Source organism: Pelodiscus sinensis, chromosome 16 (genome assembly GCF_052426305.1).
Source record: "Pelodiscus sinensis isolate ZL-2025 chromosome 16, ASM5242630v1, whole genome shotgun sequence".
In the NCBI taxonomy this organism is placed as follows: Eukaryota; Metazoa; Chordata; order Testudines; family Trionychidae; genus Pelodiscus; species Pelodiscus sinensis.
Window position 1 is genome coordinate 13,280,619 of NC_143067.1, and position 22,053 is coordinate 13,302,671.

At 39.0% G+C, this 22,053-nt stretch overlaps 1 protein-coding gene across 4 annotated transcripts in view; it reads left to right on the forward strand.

Annotated features, from left to right (window-relative positions):
• The window catches only part of MACROH2A1 (macroH2A.1 histone), a 68,537-nt gene that overhangs the window by 31,135 nt on the left and 15,349 nt on the right, over positions 1–22,053 (forward strand). The window contains exons 3-6 of one of the 4 annotated variants that reach the window (XM_075900415.2): positions 1,098–1,204; positions 3,227–3,424; positions 5,877–5,987; positions 18,966–19,065. In XM_075900415.2, the coding sequence (XP_075756530.1) occupies positions 1,098–1,204; positions 3,227–3,424; positions 5,877–5,987; positions 18,966–19,065 (516 nt within the window). Of the gene's footprint in view, positions 1–1,097; positions 1,205–3,226; positions 3,425–5,876; positions 5,988–18,965; positions 19,066–20,650; positions 20,742–22,053 lie in introns of all 4 variants that reach the window. The other 3 variants (XM_075900417.2, XM_075900416.2, XM_075900418.2) reach the window with 3 other exon arrangements.

Here is a 22,053-nt window from a genome sequence, read left to right on the forward strand (position 1 = left end):
CAGCAGATTGCTGTTCCCAGCCAGCGGGAACTGCAAGTGGTTGTACCTGCAGACATTCAGGTAAATAAAATGTCAGGTGGCCCGGCAAACTGTTCCTGGCCCACAGGCCGCTTATTGCCGACTTCTGATTTATATTGCATTCCCTAACCAAGTGTTGCAAAGAGTTCTTAAAAGTTGTTATATAATCTACTGTATATTTGAGAGTGAGTGTGTCTTTCAGTTTGTTCCAGAACTCTTCCTAAATGGTGAGAGCTAGGACCACCAAATTTGGTAAATAGCTTCCTCTTACCATATCTTAAAGGAAGGTAAGGGTTTGGTTATGCCAGAAAAACAGGATGTACCTGGAATGGTATTGTTTCTCAGAAACCCATACAGAAAAGAGACAATCACCAAGAAAGTGAAAGGAGATGGCTTGGGGCACACTCCACCACTCTCTGGTACTGCCCCAAACTCTGAGCCTCCCACCCCCATGGCACCCTTTAGGGAAGGTGGGAGGGGTCTGAAGCTCCTACCTCCCCTGATTCATATGGGGTCATTGCTGACTGTTTCTCTTCATCAGGGAGAGAGGAGTAAGTGCAGTTTGCTTTATACCTCGCTCTGACTGGAGAGCGCAGGGAACAGACAAACATGGAACTGCCCCAGCCAAGGAGGCAAGCAGCCCTCTTCCAGCTTTGCCTGCTAGAGCTGCAGCATCCAAGAAGAGGCGTTTCTCACCTGGCCCCAAACTGCTATAGTGAGACAGGGCTGGGGTGTTCTTCTCACCCTGAAGCAGCCACCATACTGAACCTCTCATCACCAGCCCCACCCCAGAGAAGCAATTTATATGAAGCACGTACATTTTCATTTTATTTAAAAAATGAATTAAGGACCCGAGCAATGCTGTGTAAATCTTCTCGTACTTTAATGTTTGTTTATATGCAGTGTTCTTGTAGCAATGTTGGTGCCAGAGAGATAAGATGGGTCAGGTAATATCTTTTTATTGGACCAATATATATGTTTAACTGCTAGAGAATTGACATCTTATAGCCCTGTTCATCAAGCATCCATAGAGTTTTAAGTATCATATTTTAATTAAGAAGGGTTTATTTTCCCCTTAGCGGAAATTCTTGAATTGGCTGGAAATGCAGCGAGGGACAACAAAAAGGGTCGAGTCACTCCTAGACACATCCTGTTGGCTGTAGCAAATGATGAAGAATTAAATCAGGTAAGAAAAATCTCCATTATATGAGTTCTAGGATTTCCTTTAGGATTTCTTACATTGTCCTTCCAATTGTAATTCAAGACTTCTGCTTTTGGAGCCGGCCGCTGGGAAGCTGCTCTTTTATTCATTCACGGTGTAACTAGTTGAAGTACTCAGCTTCATTACATGTTACAGTGAATAAAATGTGTAGGGCATAGAAGAGACAACACAACAGTTGCCTTCTGTGAGATATAACCTACGTGTGTCGTGAAACACCAAGATAAAGCCTCCTATGAAGTTGTCAGTCCGTTCCTTTGAGTTAATATCCTAGTTATGTATTTTTCTTTTTTGTTCTAAAACTTTCTTTACTCTTTGGGGGCCAGACATAACTAGTATTTATTGGTTATCATTTGTTTGCACTAGAATTTATCACCCACCAGTACTAGGCAGGATCACAGTCAGCTGTATTAAGTCTTGTACAAATTAGGGATGTCAACGTATAATCGACTATATGATTTACCGATAAGCCTCGACTACATATATTCCTCTCCCCTTGCTGCCTCTATCATCTCCCTCCCCTCTTGCTGATACAAAAGGGGGAGCAGGAGCCAGTGCTGGGGGTAGCCGACTTAAAAGCCGTTTCCCCACATCACCAGCTCTGCAGTGCTATCTGCCCCCGCCTTCCCCACTGCTGCCTCTATCAACATCAGAAGCAGTAGTAGCGGGGGGAGGGCAGGGGAGTGTGGAGCAGCTTATGTCTGCAGCAGGCCCAGGCAGCAGCTTTGTGGCAGCAGCTCCTATCCTGTGGTGGTGATCTGAGTTCCATGCGGACTCCCCCATGCACAGGGGCTGCTGCCATCCTGCATTGCTGCCTCTGTATCAGAGGCAGCAGCGTGGGGCATCAGGCAGCCAGTCTGCACATAGAGCTAATTTTAAAACTGGCTCCCCTCACACACCAGCTCCCCCTACCATCCCTGATATGGAGGCAGCAGCGTGGGATGGTAGGGGCTCCGTGGGAATGGGGCCAGGAGCACACTGGCTGCTGCCCCCAGGGACTATGAAATAGTCATGTAACTGGTAAGATTTCATGTGGTTACATGACTATTCTATTACCGATATCTAACATCCCTAGTACAAACACATAATAAGAAAATATGCCTTCTGCAGTCCACTGTTCCACTAACTGCAAACGTTATCAACCCCACCCATCTTCCTTTAATGTTTAGAAATCCCATAATACTGCCCTATTCATCACCCCCTTTGTGAGGCGGAGTCTTGTCTTCAAGATCCTGGGGGGGGAGGGCAAAGATAAATTGGCACAAATCAAATGGGGGAATATAAAAGGAACTCTGAAATCGAAGAGAAATCTTGATGTTCTAGTCCAGGCATAATTTGGAGGATGGAGTTAAGGCTATCTTTAGAATATGCAGCTGGGTGTATTTCCTGTATTTTCAGTTAATGGACTCTGAGTATATTTGAATATTTATCTACCTTTTCCTGCTTGTTCTGTTTCCATGTTTTTAAAAGTTTAGATTGTTTTTAACTGTAACATTTCTAGATATATTCTTGTCTGTTAATCTCTTTACTTTATGAATATTAAAGGAAATGCAGAGTTCAAGAACTTCACATGGTCCCCATGTGACCCAAGAACTCCCTGCAACATGGAATAAGGGCACCCTTTTGAACACACAGTGCCCTGCAACACTCCTGAGTCCCCAGATATGACTGTCCTATTTTCCCTCTAAATCTGTAACTGAATAATTTAGTCTTCATTATGCATATTTGACAGCAGCGGTGAAAAATTAATGGTGTGTGAGCACATAGCAACATGCAAGAATCTATACATTTTCTGTCCAGTTTAAATTCAGTATATAACTAACTTCATGTTGTGTGGAAAAGGTTTCTCCTCTTCGGAGATATTTATTGATCTATCTATATAGTTAAGACTAAACCAGACAGATTACAGTGTATAATAATAAAAGTTTCTTGCACTTTATCAGTATGTAAATGCTGAATTTCATGATCTTCTATTTTATTTGCATTTAGCTATTGAAAGGTGTCACCATAGCCAGTGGAGGTGTATTACCAAATATTCACCCAGAGCTGCTGGCCAAGAAACGGGGGTCTAAAGGAAAACTGGAAGCTATCATCACTCCACCTCCAGCTAAAAAGGCAAAGTCCCCATCACAGAAGAAAACTATATCAAAGAAAGCAGGAGGCAAGAAAGGATCAAGGAAATCCAAGGTAGAGTAATATGTATATATTAAATCTGAATCATGCAGGGCAGGAGCTGCTAAAAATGGGAGAATCAGAGAGACCTAGATATGTGTGTCTCTATACAGCATAGACCTATATAGTAAATACGCTAAGGGATATTTTCCAGTTCAGGGTCGGCAGCTTAAATTTTAACTTAAATTACCAAAGGTCAAATAACAACCCTCTGCCCAAGGTTTCTCAAAGCATGGAAGTCTGTCAAATTGGCATTTCTGAGTTGTTCAAGCTGTGACTATTGCAACCTCTGTGTGGAGGCAGTTTCTGTAGGCCTGAGAAGGTGGAACTTGTGGCTGTGGAATGACTAGATTGTGGCTAGCAGATCCAGATGTCTCACATAGCTGCTCTAATGGCAGATGTGCCGTGGTTGCACAGGTGCATGTGATCTGCTGTGGGCTAAGGGGGCAAATTAAATTTACATGGATTTTTCCTAGGGTTTTAGTATATCTTATCAATAACATTGAAAGTCAAGCATTAAAAAGAGGAAAAAAAGATTTAATAAGGTTCCTTTCATGTAATGAATTTGTTTAAATCCAGAGAGAAGTTTTGTTTTGTCTTTGAAATGGAGATAGGATTCTACCATAGCAAATCATTAGATTTCTTTCTGCATGGAGGAATTGTGATGTTTAGCTTGTCTACCTACAGATTCTTCAGCAAAAGCAGAGACTTTTTTTTTAATTCTTCATTTTTTCAGTTTCTATAATAAAACTTTTCTGAATTTTGAGCTGGAGACTTCTTTAGTTCCTAAAGGCTAAATATATACTACTTTCAAAAATTGAGGAAGGAAAAAAGAAATCTCAGAGAGGAAGGGAGGAGGAAGGCTGGCATCCAGATCGTTTCTTGTAATAAAATAGGGAAATTCATTTTTTAACTCTTTTTACTAGAATTTCAATTTATAGAGATTAGAAATTTATTTTTAATTCATGTGCATATAGGAAAGGTTTAGTGCATGAGGAAAAAAATGGATAAAAATTGCACATGCAGAATTCTGGGTGGACAAAAGTTCACAGGTGTTTAGTGTGCTCCATTTGAAAATGTTGTCTTCTGAGTTCAACAAAGGCAGTATCTTTGTTTTGTATGCTCTGTTATGTAGGTTCAGATTATCTCCTAATTTTTAAGTAACTTTTTGAATGACTGAATTTTCTCTCTTCTGTAAAACACCTAGTTGTTGGCATTTGGAAGGCAGAACGTCTAATAACTGTGCACTAATAATTTCCGTAATTCTGGATTTTTTTCTTTCTTTATTACAAAAACAGGAAATCTGTTGTGGGGTTCTGTTTTTCTTCCACACAATAAACATCATTGTCTGATTACTATACTAATGCTTGGCTAGCAATAAACTCCCAGGGGAATTGAAATAGGACCCACGAAAATCAAATTTTCAAAGCATTTGTATAAAGTATGGTTATATTTCCGAGAAACAAAAATCTACTCCTGTATCTTTGCAATCTTATTTGTTTACTCACATGCTATGATATACTTTTGTGGGGAGTATAACACAACAGAAGTTTTAATATAGTGTCCCAAATAAAGGCTTGATTTGCAGGCATATTGTTGTAGTTGTGGAAACAGAACCTATTTCAGATAAATTACATTATTATTCATTATCATTATTTTATTTATATTCATTAAAATATTCTTACCTCTTAGTTTGGCAGCAGTTAAGCTAGTTGATACAGTAAATGTTTCACTGCCATCATTGACATTTCCTCAAAATGATACAGTTCTAATTTATATTCAACAGTTTGGTGCAGTCCAGACTCATGTTGTTCTAGATGAATAATCCAGTTAAATGGCTAGAATAAATCCTGTAATTTTACTTCAGGTTACAGAAGATGTGTGGGGCCAAGTTTGAAAAACTGATTTTTTCAGCCAGTGCCTGTAACACCCCTCGTCAGGCATGTGGTATCATGAAGTACATTATTGATGTTATTTACAGTAACAGCCAGATTTTCAAATGGGTGCCTAAAAACACAGCTGTGAAATTCACAAATGACCACTTTCTTGTACAGATACAGGGTTTTGTCTGTGAAGAAGATACTTAGAAATGCCAAGAATATCCACTTGCACATGCAAATGGGTACATTTCCCTTCTGCAGTTGCATTTTTAGAAAATTGTTAAAAATATTTTGGGAAATTTTAGAAGACTAATGAGTTTTCTAATGTATGTGGTTTCATAGGCAAGAAGGAACCTTGGTGGTCATAAAATCATTGAGGTCGTTTCTCCTCTGGATGCACTGCCTTTGTAAACGTTAATCCTAATCCATCACATATGTGACTAAAGGACAGATTCCAATACCATTGTTTGTATTTGTTGTTTATAAAATAATAAATATGGGTGTGTGTATGGCATAGCCATCTTTATCAGCATTATTGAACCATATTTCTCAGCCTCTGGTTAACTAATTAACTATATTTTTGCAAGAAGAAGCAGGGAGAAGTCAGCAAATCAGCAAGTGCTGACAGTACAACAGAAGGTACTCCTGCAGATGGATTCACAGTCTTGTCTACCAAAAGTCTTTTCCTTGGCCAGAAGGTATGTTTGTGCAATTATAAACCGATACCTATCTTGTGGTTATGCTTAGGAGATACACCCCAAGAAAGTCCTGTGCTTGATTATCATTAATCTAGTTCATTGGCATGTGCAGTACAGAGCAGATTTGGATATGCTTTTTTAATTAAAAAAAATCCCCTGAAATAATTTTTGAAAACTTTTTTTAGTAAATGGACTTCATATACATAATTAACCGAACTTTCTGATGCAGTGAAATTTTGCTTCCCTATGAAATGTTCCACTTCTTTTTTTTATTAGTCAGCACAATTATTATAGCTATGCTCTCAATTATGACATTTTGCTAAGAACAAAAGGGCAGTCCACTTTCTTGCCAATATAAATGATATACAGGCCAATTTAAAATACTTAATCAAAGCCGATTTAAAATACTTAATTTTGTACAAAAACTAATGTTGTTCAATAAGAAATGACACTTTTATAAAAAGCTATATATCAACAATTTTATTTGCCCTTTGAGTATACTTTGGGAATTGGGTGTGGTAGGCTTTTAAGCTAAAATAGTGCTTTGAAGAGACATTGTTAATTCAGGAACCTGGTCTCTCTTCTTGAAACCTGTCTTTAACTTATGCAATACACTATTTTGAAGTAATACTGCATCTTTCTTTTATCATTTAGTGGCTAAATCATTGTATTGTAAATTGTAAGTGACAAATCATTTTTGTCCCATCGTGGAATGTCTCCTTTGACTCCTCATTTTTATTTCATATTGAGACTGTACTCCATTTATTATTGCACAGCTTGTCTGCTAAGTTCATTATGCATGCAAGCAACTTTATTTTATTTTCTGCAGATGGTTTCTGTATTTTACCTGCAATTTACACTTGCAGTCAGATTGTCATTTGAAGGGGAGACATTGGCTGCTTCCATTGGAATGTTTTTGAAAATATTCAAATTTTAAAGCATTTTGATTAGTTAAAATGCAAAGTTTGTATACTAAATATTCTCTCTACAGGGCAACCACCTTAATTCTTTTGGAATTGATATGGAATTCTTTGTTGTTCAAAATAGGGATATTGTAGTAGGAATTAATGTCATCCTATCACATACCTGACCCTGATGTCAAGATAGTAGGATTTTGCTATCCATTTCAATGAGAGAAAGCTCTTTGGCGTTTAGTTTGCTGTTTATACAGCAACTATCACAATGGGGTCTGGATCCATGACTGGGTCGCTTAAGTGATAACAGTAATTAACAATAAGCAGCTCTGGACCCCGACACTGTTTTGATTTGAATCACAAATATAATGGGTTACTTTGCAGAGTTTACCTTCCTTTGTCCCCTTAATGGTGAGGGATTTCTAATCTTATGCCGGTGAAAGTGTGCAACCTAGCAACGCAATAGAACCCAGACAACTGGTTCCTTATTCATGTGGAACATGGCTCCCCGGGGAGTATACTGCCATTCGGACTCCGTGCAGCCATGCTCCTTTCTCCCTCGGAGCAGCTTTAACTCCTGGACAGAACAGCTCGCTGCTCTCACTCTTAAATTCCCTTGCCTAGTGTTGCTGCCTAGGCAAGCGAAAGGGAGCAGTCGTGTTCCTTTATTTTCAAATTGAAGTTACATTTTAAAAATGCCCATATAAGTTGAGCACAAAAAAAAAATCCATAAAGGAGCTGTTTTCCAGTGGCTGGTATTTGATGGGGCAAGTCGTGGTCACAATAACATTAATGGGAGTTTGCTTGTCTCATATTTTTAACAGCACACATAAGGCAAAAAAAAAAATGCAAACATGATGCAAATTACACCTCCTATGAAGAAAAACCCAAGTAAAATGTGCATTTCTGCTGACATAGAGAGGATGCATGTTGACATACGAGCATTAAAGGCCATATTTTGCTTTTGCCCCATATTAGAGAACTGTTTTGAAAAGCACGAGTGCTCAGTGCAAAAATCAAGGTTATAAAATGCCATATTATTTGTGAATCTAAGAATTCCTTAAATCCTCCTCTCCATCTTTAAGTTGGTCATTTTTACCTTATGTGAAGTGACAAATAATAAATCTATTATGTTGATGATATTTTTCCTAAAAGAAACAGCACATTTTGGGGACTACTTTGATTTTTCATGGATTCCTTTTAAGCCTCAAAACATGGAAAGCTTAAAAGGCAAAGATCTCAGTGCATGGTAGTGTTTCAAAGCTATCACTTCTTTAATGTATGCATTTCATAAGAAAACAGGATAAAATAGTTTTTCCTCCGCTCATGGTTTAGGAATATTTTCAGAAGCATTCACCAGAATTTTTTTTCAGCAGCTCAACCATGCCTCAGTGTGTTTTCCTAATAATCCAACGTATCAAATTTTTGTTGCTGTCTTAAGAACAAACAAGGGAAGAACATTGGGCCTGATCTATGAATGCTGAGCACCTAGAATGAAGTGCTGATCCCTCAAAACTCACTGATTTAGTGGGAGTTAACAACCGTTGTTGTCTTCTAGGTTTTAGGTCTGTTCTGCATGGGCTCCATTGAATAAGAAAGGCTCCTGTGTGTTACAGTATGTCTGTTGCTAAGCTACTTATTGAAGAGGGCAAGCAGGTTAACAGACTGGGAGCTAATTGTTATTGTTAAAGATGTTTGTCTTGACAAATTGAAATTTCAAATAATTCCTTTAATCTGAAAATTTTACAAATTAATTGTAGGTAGCGCATTATCTTGGAATCAGTTAAATGCTTCTAAGTCTTTTCTACATGCAGCTGCTGTTTAAAAAGCCAATCTTGATTTAAAATATTTGTCTTAAAGACATTCAGACATAGTCTGATACTGCCTAATTAATTAAATTTTCTAGATTTTCTTGGCACAGCAGATATTTATTTTAAATCCCTAATGAAACCCAACAATGTGATGAACACTGTAACTTTTAGAAATTTTCCTGCCCAGTATTTTCAGAGAGTGGGGGGGGGGAGGGGAGGAAAAGGGAGGTGTCTAAAAAAAGTTGAAAAGAGGAGTCATGGGAATTTTGTACAAAAGGCAAATTATTCATCTCTCTAAAAATGCATTTACCATCATACTTAGAGGAAGCAGTGTATTCAGGGATTGGTAATAAGATTTTTGGGTTCTAATTCTGACTGTGCTATTGATATACAGAAAGAAAAAATGATTTACATTATATGTTTTGCCATCTGTAAAATGGAGATGCATATATATGTTCCTCACAGGGATGAGAGGAGTCTTAAAACATTAGTATTTATTACATTTTGTGATGGAGACTATTCTTCCTCAAATATTGATTGATTTTAGTTTATTTCAAGCAAATTTCATTGCTCTGGGTTCTCTTACAAAAATACGCCGTATAAACATTCGAAGCATCATACAGATTACTGTTACTGCCTTTTAGAAATTTAATTTATTCACTGGTAATAAGAACAAGCGCTACAGTACTACAAATAAATAACAGGCCCAAAAGATTACTTTTCTTCTCTAAAACCCATAATCAACAACCTTCAAATAACCCTTCTCCTCCCTGAATGGCTCTATAAGCACATTCACTAGATCTGAAAATCTGCACTATGACAGACATAAAGGGAAGCAAAGAAGTAATCCTGTACTTACTACCATGACATCCATGATGCCTTAATGGGAAAAATCCCTTTTCCCGGCTCCATGTTTGGAGAAAGGAAAGGTTTCACTAACGAGAACTGGGCTGTGTCACTGCAGTATCCCCAGAAGATTTAATTACTGAGTATGTTGTAGCACAGAGAGTAGGCTTGGGTACAGTCCATTTCTAAAACATATTGTTGATTTTGAACAAAATCTTTAAGCAGACGTATTAAGCTTCATTTAAACTCAGAGGCTTTCAAAAATTGAGGTGTTGCCATTTTCTAAACACATAGAAATCTATTTATTAATATTATGCAAGCCTTAAAATAATAATCTAGTTGGTTTTAAAATTACTGTGGCATTCCATAGATGAATCCTCTGTGGCAACCCAGGCTTTATTAAAATATTCTGTACATTAACTAGAGGGGCTAACACTTGTTTTCTGGAATTGTTGACTTGTTGCTGGATTGTAAAACATAGTGGTAAGCATCTGGGTCTGGCTTTTCAAAGAGCCTTCAAAGTAGCCTGAAGCAAGCATCCCAGTTTTGTATGAGTTAAACTGCTAGATAATTACTTAGTCCTTTCTCAGACAAAACTGCAGAGGCCTGAAGTAAGAACTGCAGTGGTTGCCCAAATAATAATACTTAGCATTTCAGTGGTACTTGCCGTTTTCTAAGAAGACTTTAACTAATCCATCTAATTAAATCTTAACTAATTAGGGGCCTATTCAGTGTTGCACATGCAAGTGCACTTTGTGTCTCTCTTTAAAAATGTGGCCCTTTAGGGATCAGTTCTCTTGTTTGATATGCATACTTGTATGTAGGATATGATGCATGCTCACATATTGAACGGTAAAATTGAGCCATTAGTCCTCAGGATTTAATTCTCAACGAAATCTTTCGTAAATATGACAGCTATTTTACACTGCACAGTAAGAGCCTAATTCAGCAAAAAGAATTTAATTGCTGCACAATAAAAAGCAAAAAACTATGGATGATGGGTCTTTTGTATACAGATTTTTTTATAGTTCCTTTGGGACTTTCATTAATAACAAACACAATGCATGAACAGAAAAGGGCCCGCCAAAACCAAAAAGGTCTGGAGTTAATAAGAGGGGAAAACCCACAAGAAATCTGGGAACTAGGGAACAAAAAGAGTTACATTTAAAATGAAACAGATATATTCTCAGGTGTGTATTACAATTTAAATCCTATATGGTCAGCTTTTTATTTCCGTGTACACAAAGTTATTTCATTGTTGGTTTGATTTGATTTAAAAAGAAAAAAACAGCAGTTGCTTGTAGTTATACTGAAGACTCAAACTAGATAATGTGAATAATCAGTAACTAAATGCGTGAAATATTATCGGGTTCAAATTCGATTTGAAAGTCAAACTTTTCCAGATTTTATTACAAAGTAAAAAACAGGCCCATATTTGCACAAATGTTCAAGCATGCTAATTTTTGAATGAAGATTGCTTACAGTTCATCCAAACAGTTATGTATTTGCAAGTTTTTTAAAAGCAAAATTTCTGTGTCTATATGCATAATCACATGAAATGATAATAGCTCTTGTTAAAAACTCCACAGAAAAATTATACATTTTGCACATCTCTAGGAATGACCTGTTGACTTTACTGACATCTACATCATACATTACACAAAATCAGTCATTCACTATATTGGAACATCTATATTCCGTCTCAGTAAATTAACTCTCACACCGGAAAAAGATGTGCAGATAAAATTAAGTAACATGGATTAAAATACAACAGACCATTTTCAGCAATTGGTGGATGTAGTCTCTGGGTCTCAATATACTTGATTAAACTGAAATGTTACACAGTACTTCATAGGTCAAATCCAAAACCCATTGAATTCAAAATGAAGCTTTCCATTTACTTAAGGAGGCATTAAAACTGGACTTATATGAGGAAATGAAAAATGTATTAGTTTTTGTTATAAATATTTGATTGAAATTTAGAATTAGCTCAAATACATATTTGGGTGGCCTTCTGTACTGCAGTGTCAGACTAAAAAAAGTCTCTTTAGGTTCATGGATAGCACCATGCTGATCACATCTACTTAGGCTGTCTTCACTACACTCTTTCTGTACCCCACTCTTTCTGTACCCCTAGTGGGTACATCATGAGGCAGAATCTGACATTCCATATTCAGTTGTCCCAGACTATAGAGCAGTTTGGGGAGTCAAGACCCCTTCCCCCCCCCCCCCCCCCCAAAAAAAAAAACTTGTGCTCAGTAGTGAGCTGCACTAATACATTGTATCCCTGAGCTCTGTTTTACAAATATGCTCTTGCTGGTATGGTAGTATAATTTTAATTCTTCTTTGATTAATATATCTAAGGTGTTCTACTTCAAAAGTGCATACACCTTTCGAACCCTTGATTTGGGAGTTTCATTAGCAGTGTCTGTTTGGCCTGTGTATGCACTCTGCACCACTGCACACTGAGTGTGTTGTAGAGTTGACAGCCAAACCACCCTGCAGTCCCTTCTCTGCTGCCTCATCCTGTGACAGACCTCTAGCATGTTTACCTTTTATAAGCCTCAGCGTGTTCTACAGTTGTTTTAGTTAGAATTAGTTTGAGGATTTTAGGGGATTGTACCCAAATAGGGAGCCTATTTGGCTTGGCTGGGCATGCCTAGCGCTCTAGGTTTCAAATGCTGCCTCTTGTCAGGAAGCTGTCCTGGTCAGCAATAGTCACTCAAATATATGTTGCTTTGAAGAGTCTCATGTCGCCCAAAAGAGCAATTTCCACCAACCTCTCAAATGTAGCATGGAAGAATTAGAAGACCAAATGGAGGAGCAGGGAAGAATCGAAAGACCATAGATCAATGGAGTATTCCCTTGAACCTGCTTCTGAGTCAGATTAGGCAATACTCCCTCCTTCCCATACATCTGTGTCTGAAAAGATTCAGCACCCCTTTAACCTAAGAGCGGGAAGATTGCAGAGGACTTAAGGAACGCTCCAAAGAAGAGGAGCTCCTTCTTCCACAAAAAGGAACCAGCTGCCAAAAAGGCATGATATCCTTATGGTGTCAGAGACGTTGACCTCTCAGCTGGTACCATGGTGGCAAAGGACTTTTCTTCTGGTACTGGTGGGGCTGGGAGATCCCTGAGCACTTGAAAGAGGCATAGCTCCAGCAGGCCCTCAATAATGTCTGTGAAGGACAGGGAAGCCCAGGAAATACTCCTGTAGATTGGCAAAATCTACATCAGATTTATCACCAATGTCTTCTCACTTGGTACAGTCTGTACTGGGAAAATCAAAGCACCAGACACCTACATGCTCCACATCAATGGTACTGTCCACCTCAACTGCAGCATTGATACCGACCCACTCGATACCACAGGAATTCCATTACTTCAGGGACTTGTCAGTTTTATATGAGCTGGAGCCCCACTGCTTATGGGTACAAAACCTCTCTCTACCAAGATCCCGATCTCCAGATTACCATTGTTCCTGGTACCACAAGATTCTCTGACATTGAATCAGCCTCCTCTTTATTAGTGCAGAGTTCTGTCTCCATCCAGGAACCCATACTTTGACAAGAGTCCTCAAGCATGACAAGAATGGTGAAATCAATCCCCTCTCCTGGATGGACCCCCGCTCCCTCAAAGGCCATACTGGGGTCTTTGAATGGTATACTGGCAATAATTTCCAGATCCCCAGCTCCATTGCACTGAGGTGCTAGAATTACACAGTCTCCTCTACCATATGCACAACCAGTGTTCCCTCTCATTTTTTTTCCTCAGCATTTGTGGAATAAATGATATCTGCTTCCAGGCCTGTATGGATGTGCACCACTAGTAGAAACACATGCTGCTGGCTGTGGGAGCTTTGCTAATCAGGTAGGCAGCATTTGAATCAGTCTCCCAAGTGCACAGCTTACAGGGAACACTGCCCACAACACAGAGACTTTTGAAGAATAGGAGACTAGGTTGGATTTGGAGATCATCCCTCTGTTCCTTGTCTCCCACAAGGCAGTCTTCCACTACTGTTGATGGCCAACGATTTTTGTCAGTTTCAGGATCTTTAGAAGAGGATGCCTGACACCCTTTAGATACCTCTGGAGCACTGGCTCCTGGACATTCTGCAGTCGACAGCTACCAGCCTGGTAATGAAGTTCTCGTCCATCCAAAAAAGACTGTCAGACTACTGTAACTGTCCCATCCACTTGCAAATAGATGGGTAAGAAATATTTTGTTCCTCCCAGGAACTCAGGATTTTTGTTTCCCAACCCCTCACCTATTTCCATGATAGTGGATGTAAATTGGAGGGGCAAACATTATGTACAATAAGGGCCCAAAGAGGTTAGATCTTTTTTGGCTGAAAGGCTTACTCATCTCCAACCCTCTAAGTTCAGATCTCAAACTATTGGGTGATCATGACCAAGTATGACTTCACAAATTACAAGAAGTTTGCTGCTTTTGTTGACCCTCTTACACATGAGCGTAAAGAACACTTTCATGACATCATCACAGAGGATCAGGTTTAAGCCAGAACCTCTTTCCAAGGGTCCTTATATGCTACAGACACTGCCACCAGATCCATCTCTCCGGGGCTCAGGATGTATCTGTCGGCTTCAGCTGTTGAGGTTTCCGGGAGAGTATGAGAATACTTCTGAGTGCCTCCTGTTTGATCAGAAGTGTTTCTTGGACATTACAGATGAAGTCCCAACACATACTGAAGGACTCCAGGGCCATGCTGAGGTCTTTGGATATATAAATTTGTAAGACCAAGAGGAGATTTTGCAGATCTTGTGCTGCTCAGAGATCATGCCTGGCCCAGTTCTCTGGATTTCACTGGACTGCTGGGCCTACGAGAAAGGGACAAAGATTCTAGAGGAAGAGAGCACCTCCCCCTCTTTCAGTAAGTACTCAGTCATCACAAGAATGTTGAGGGTTAGTCAAGGGTTTGATTTCTTCCTCTCCTATTTCAGACAAGCTGCAAACTTCACTGAACTTCCTACTTTTGGAGACTGCCTTTCCCGCTTGCAGCAGGCTTGTTAGTGTATTACAACACACAGGTAGACCTTGAAGGTTATCACATCAGGCTACAATATCCACTTTATGTACCTCCCTCCCTTTTCCTGTACCTCTTCAAAGACTCGTCTAATAAGACTATATTGAGTTAAGAAATATATTCTGTCCTTCATTCAGGAGCAATAGCACTGATTCCATCCCTTCACAAGAATAAAAGGTTTTACTCCAAGTATTTTGTCGTGCCCAAGAAGGGTGGAGACCATATTACATCTAAGATGACAAAAAAATTTTGTGAAGTCTCAGAAATTCAGGATGGGGACACTGGCAGCTATAATAAATTGGTTTTCAGCTATCAGCATACAGGACACCTCTTTCCACATAGTGATTCTACCAGCTCACCGGAAATACATGCATTTTGCCAGGGCCATGAGAATTTTCAATACTAAGTACTTCCCTTTGCATACTGTTCAGTTCAAAGAGTGTACTCAAAGTTCTAGTGGTAGCAGCTGCTTTCCTTTGATAAGAGTCTGTTTTAGTTGTCCTGTATCTCAACAACTGACTACTCAAGGTCCAGTTTTACAAAGCAGTACTGACCTCCACCCAGCCAGCTCTTGCTCTCTTCCAGGACTTGGCTCTCCAGCTGAATGTAAAAAAACTCATCTTCCCTCCAGTACAGAGAATGCAATTTATAGGGCAAACTTCAATTCACTGGCAGCCAAAGCCTTCCTTCTCATGGAAAGATTCATAACCTTGGCAGATCTGGTCGTGACAATTCAAGGAAATCCCTGATCCACAGTAAGGAACTGTTTCCAGCCTCTAGGTCACATGCCAGCATTCACCTTTGTAACCGATCGTATAAGATTTTGCTTTTTTGCTGCTCTCAGGGATGGTTCAGAAGGTTCTGTTGCTCAACCAGAGGCAACTTGGACAAACTCTCTAGGCGGCTGGGAAAATTCAATGTCTCCATGGCCATTCCTTCTACCCACATCCAGCCTCAACAGTAACTGTGACAACAGACACATCACTGTAGGTTAGGGAGTACACCTCAAAACTCTCACAAGCAATGTCCCCCCACATCTTTTTCATCCATGTGCAGATTCTTTCCATCCACATGCAAAATAATTTTGTAATGTGCACTGAGCAATGTGCAAATATAGAACCAGTAGAAACCAAACCCAGCTAGGGGCACACTGCTCATCAGCAGGGCAGCATTGGATTCTCTCCTGAGCCTTTGCACAAGTCCACAGCTTGCACAGAACACTGTTTACAACTCAGGGCTGATGATCACATAGGGAAACGCTTCTCCTTATCAACATGTTGGAACTCAGAGGAATCAGGAACATTTGCCTTCAGTTGCTGCCTCTCACAGTGGCAAATCCATTGGGATCGTGACAGACAATGTCGCTGGCATGTTCTGTATCAACAAACGAGGAGCAAGATCTCCTTCCCTGTTCACTGAAACTGTGTGGATATAGAACTGGTGTATAACCCATCAGATTCATTTCTCAGATGTTTGCCTACCTGAAACACAGAATATCACAGTTGCTCATCAGGTGCTTCTCCCTGGACTGTGAATTGAGGGTTGGACTCAAATCCTTCACAAAGTATTCCAAAGGATGAGACTTCAGAGGTGGATCCGTTTGCCACATTCAAAAATAAGAATGCTCCAGAGGAGGCCTAGGTCACCATGATCGGGGGGCTGATTTTCTCCTTCCCTGGAAGAGAAGGCCTGTTTTACGTATTCCCTCCAGCACAACTAATACGAAGAGTTCTTAACAAAATTAGACAGGAAAAGACAGAACTTTCCTTTATAGAACTAACCTGGTTGAGACATGCTTAGAATCTTTCCCTACTTCACCCATGTATTCAACTGGTGTTTGAGCTTCTTACAGTCTCTCATCTGATCTCCCAGAATGGAAGTCACATGCTTCACCCAAAGGTAGAGTTCCTCCACCTTCTTAGCATGGCTTCTAGAGGGCTCAGTAAGAGAACAGGTATGTTTAAACATCAGAAAGGAGTCGGCTCAAATTAATTATTTCAGAAATGGAAAAGATTTAACCAGTCATGTTACAGTCACAGGCATGTGCCTGAATTCTCTTCACTGGTAGCCATCCTGGATTACCTGCTAGACTTTGCTAACACCGATTTCTTCATTAGCTCTATTAGGGCTCATATTGTTGCAATATCAGCATTTCATCACCCACCAGAGGTGTTTTCCATATTTGCTCACCCTGGGCTCTCAAGATATATTAAGGATTTAGGGATCTCTGCCTCCTGGTTAAGGATACTACTTAGGATCTCAACGTAGTCCTTACATCTCATGGACCTCCATTTCACCCTATGGGAGTCTGCGCCTTGCTTAATTTATGAAGATGGCTTTTCTAGTAACTATTATATCAACTAGCAGGGCTAGGCAGATTGGTGCCTGACTGGCAGACCCCCCCATTTATGGTATTTTTCAAGGGCAAGGTCTTTTTATGGCTGCACCGAAAATTCTCACCTACAGTGTTGTCAGTTCGCATCTTCGCTGATCAGTATTTTTTCCCAAACCATATAAATCTCACCTGGAGACCTCCTATCATACTTTACACCTGAGACAGGCATTGGCCTTTTAACTAGACTGGACCAAACAATGTCAGGGATCATCTTAGACTGTTTGTCTCTCTCACAGAAAGATCCAGGGGTCCATGATTTGTACCCAAAGGCTGCATCTCTAAGTGTATTGTCACTTGCTGCGATGGAGCCCCACATTCCCAGTGGATAATAGCACTCCTTATCAGGCCAGGCAACATCTGCGGCTTTAATCAACAACATTCCAGCGTCCGTAATATGCAGAGCTAATGCATGAGCCTCAGTGCCTACTTTTTCCAAACACTGTGTTTTGGTCCACATAATCAGATCTGATGCAGTGCTTGATACTTCTGCACTGTCTTCAATATTAGAATCAGTTACATAGTTCCTCCTCTCTCTGGTCATACTACTTGGAAGTCATCTGAACTGGAGCACCAAAGCAACACTACTTGAAGAAGTTACTTACTTCTTTTCAACTGTGTGGTTTTTTGGGATGTGTTCCCCCAAAGATGTTCCATTACGGGCCAGCTTTCCCTTTGGCTTTGCTTTGTTGAGCATTCAACTAGAGATGGAGAACTGAGAATGGCTCAGCCACACTGCTCTGCATCCCATTGTTGTGTAGTACGAGGTTGTATCAAGTTCATGTGTGAGCCAAATTATATTGCTAGTGGCAAAGCTCCAGTCCAGGCTTGAGAAGCACACTGTGCACCTACAGCGGAGTGCCCATAGGGATGAACATCTCAAGAACCTCTTCTTTGTTCTTGATATTATGTACATTTCTTACATGAGCATGGCTTATAATTTAATGCAACACTTTATATGTCTTGCTCAACATATGTTGTTAGAAGTGAGAAATTATATTTCCTGATATTTCACTTGATAGTTCCCTTTTTAAATAACTTAAGATATAAATGAGGTTAATTTCCAAATGTCTATGATATAATTGATTTTCATCACTTTGATACATGCCAATGGTAAATCTTCCTAATATTGTAATACAGATAGCTGTGGGAATGTCTAACAGACAGCCCTGTACAGATATAGTTCAGACTATACGCAGATTATTTTCTAAAAAATATATGACCATAATAAAAAATAGACCTCCCCCCCCCAAAAAAAATATTCCACTGAATTGCAGCACAAGCATGCATCACTAAACCATGAAGACTGCCGATATACAGACAGAGCCTTAAATTCACTCAGTGATGCTATTTCCCCAGCCCTTCTATTAACCTAAGATAATCCTAGACAAATGAAAATCTAAGATACTAAGGTACAGATCATGATGTCTGCTTCTATGATTGAAAAGGAAGTATGCCTCTTTTTTAAGACTAGCAATGTCATTGGAAATAAATGCCTGATTTCTCAAAACCATCTTCACACTTAATGAATTAAGCAAAGAAGGGGAGACCCATTAAAATTACCACGTACACTGTTCAAAGTTCTGGCCTGTCAAAAGAATTCCAGGGTTAAATTGATGCTTAAGAAGTCATGAGAGTGTCTGAGCCAGGAGTTCAAGGGGGAATAGTTTATCCTTTATAATGTCAACACTGGAATTCCAAACAATTCTGAACGTAAAACATACACTGTGTAAGAGCAGAGCTCATTAACAAGAACATTGACTTCGTATCCACCAACAGAATGATATTTGAGTCTTGTGTTTTGAAATTGATTCTTTGTTTGACCAATAACCCCTTTTATGACCTGCACTTTATTTTGCGTATTTATTTGCAGTGATGCTATTTCCATCTGTGTTGCAAAGCTTACTTTTCTGCAGCTTCTCTGATTTCCCAGCTGTCCTGTTATTTCCCACCTCATGCTTTTCTTTTCAGCTGAACCTTATTCACAGTGAAATCAGTAATTTAGCCGGCTTTGAGGTGGAGGCCATTATCAATCCTACCAATGCTGACATTGACCTTAAAGATGACCTAGGTAAATGGGGAATGGGTTGACACAACTAATAGTCACATGAAAATTATGGAACCCAGAATTTATTCTCCTGGACTTCAATATTAAAATAAAACTTCAAATTCTTAAGTACTCAAGAAAGTAGAACCTGGAAAATTCAGTAAAGAAGCAAGATTTATACTCAATCCAAATATTGTTATAATAATTATTAGAGATGGTCTTCAAGATGATTCCAGTTAAAATAAGAAGTCCTCTAAATTCCTTTCCATAATGCTCATAATTGACTGTTAGCTACTTTAAGGGGGGGTTCTTATGTGGATTCATTAAGGATCAAAATATTCTTTGTCAGGTTACTTTCAAAATAAACAGTTTCTCCATTGTACCTGCAATCCCTTCTTTTTAAAGCAGGCACAGAAATTAGTAAAGAGGGATGATCAAATAATCCCCCAAATTGTCTTTCGCTCTGATTTCATGTTAAACTCAATCATCTGGTTTGTATGTTTTCATTAGTCTTCAGTTACCCCTCTCCATCACCTTCATATTCAGTTGAAATCCAGTGCTGATTTTATAGCAATATAAAACTTGAAAATATATTACACTGTATGGTGTATTGCTTTTATGGCTTCTACTCTGTTCCACATAAAATATTACTCTTCAGCAGAAGTCAGTCTACTAAAAAAAAGCACTGATCTAGATGCTCTTTAAGTAATACTATTTAAAATATCTGCTTTAAACCTGCTCTTTTTATTACTTTTCTGATCACCTTAATGGATTTAGTAAATTTAATTCCATTTTCACTGCATTTTGTACATGAATGTGTTTATGTAAATTACCAGAACAAAGACATAAAAAGGGTGAGTGTAAGTCAGTGTTCATCTAATTATATTAGTGTGTGTGAATAATATTTATATTTTACCTGTTCAAACACTATCTTATTTTAAAAAATGGACTATAGGAAGTAAAATATTACATCGTGTCTCTATTTTTAAACAAATATTTTAAAAAGAATATAACAATTAGATAAAATGTGGATTTAAAAAAAATTACTCCATTCTATTTAAAAAAGCAAATGCCAGACAACTCTGCCTGAAAATACACTGTTCTTCCTCTCCCCCCAACATGAAGGTGACTTTATTTTTAGAAGCTGATGAGATGATGAGACTTGCAAATGTAAAAGTGACAGCCTACCAGTTTGACAGTAGCAAAAAATGGAGAAACTAATTATTTTGTTTGACTTGATGATCCAGATTTTTTTTTAAACAGATACCATATTTTAGTGTCATGCTCTGTGGGGTGCTGGTATTATAGGTTTCTGCAACGTGAAATGGGGTTTTTAGCTGGTTTTAAAACTTTCAAAATGATTTCATGTGATTGCTCTGGTTTGTCATCCAAACATTTATTTAAACATGTCATACTCAACATTCCTCCTCCTCTTCTTTACACCGCCGTCTTTACACATACCTGCACACACCACTCAGAATACTCTTTTTGGCACAAGGTTTGGAGATTTAAAGGTAGGAAAACATGGACGTTGGTACATGTGTAAATGTAGAGCCTGTCCTCGGTCTCTGTCCAACGTGGTTGATATACATTTGTTTACCTGTTGTAGTTGCAAGTTGTACAGGCTGACATTGCCACGATCGACAGTGATGCTGTCGTTCACCCGACAAACTCTGACTTCTACACCGGTGGTGAAGTAGGTAATGGAAAGTTCAGTGCTGCAGAGTTTGTATGTGTGTGCATGGTCAATCAGCAGCAACAAGCTTGTCCAAGCTATGCAGATCTGCATTCCTTTCTCGCTTCCAGCAGTCCTGACTGATTGTAAAAACAAGCAAGTGCACAGTCATTGGACATCTCTGACTTGCATAGTCAGATCAGACTTTTAGCAAAATTAGACTGCACAATTAAAATGAAAGTTAAGGAAACAGGTGTGGTGCCAATGTGTGCCCAATTAAAGTGTACTACAGGATTGTTTTGGCTGTGTACCTACCTAAAATTGAATAAAGTTGGGCCAAAATCCTCAGATTTTTTATTTAAATAGAGTTTCCCCACTTCCCCCTAAGTGTGAGGTGTTCACATTTGACATTTTGGGGATAGCTTATCCGGAATTGCTAAGCTCATAAGCTCAGTCAGTTTGTCATGTTTTACATACAGCCCAGTTGTATTTGTGGCTCTAGTGAGAGATCTCTGTATTCTCATATACACATGCATAGACATGCTACACCAAAAAGAGCATGCATGGAAGGCAACATGACTAATGTAGTCCAGTTTATTTTTTTTATTCTTAAGATTCACATGTGTAGCTCTCATTATTTGTAGCAATATAATTCATTTATAAGCATCTTGTATCTCAATTACTTTTAAAGCATTTCTCAAATATTAGAATAGAAATGAAGATAGAGAAGGGAGCAAAAGAGTATTAGATCTTATTGAAATTGCCTAGGAAAGTTAAGGCAGAATGGAATTATTCGGACTGGAACTTGAACTGGACATTTAGTTGCTGCTAAGCGTAGTAACCTACCCTAATAATACAATGTGACAATAGGATCACAACCTCATTTTACCTACCAACTTAATCACCTCACCACTGTCCTCTTAATGCTTCTATATGCCCGGCATTACTTCATTACTGGCTCGAAGGGAAGAGTGTATCCTACAGGATTAGCACTTCCTGCAACAGCTTGGGTTTTCCTGAGAGACTTCTCTTCTAAGCAATGTCCAGGCAAACTCAATTCTGCTTAGCTTATATAGAGCAGCAGAGATAACAGCCTGGGCTGGTACAGCTGTAGACTGGCTGGCTAAAGTAAATCATGCTGAAGTATCAAAAGTAAAATGTAAGAATATTTTCTTTGAATAATATACTTCTAAATTATATAGGGTTCAGCTAGCTAATGTACTTGTCTCTGACCTTTTGAAGAGATGCTTTTGAAACTAGTGGACACAGGAACTTCTATGAAAACTGAACTAATCATATTTTAATGTATATTCTAATTATATCTGACTGCTGGAAGA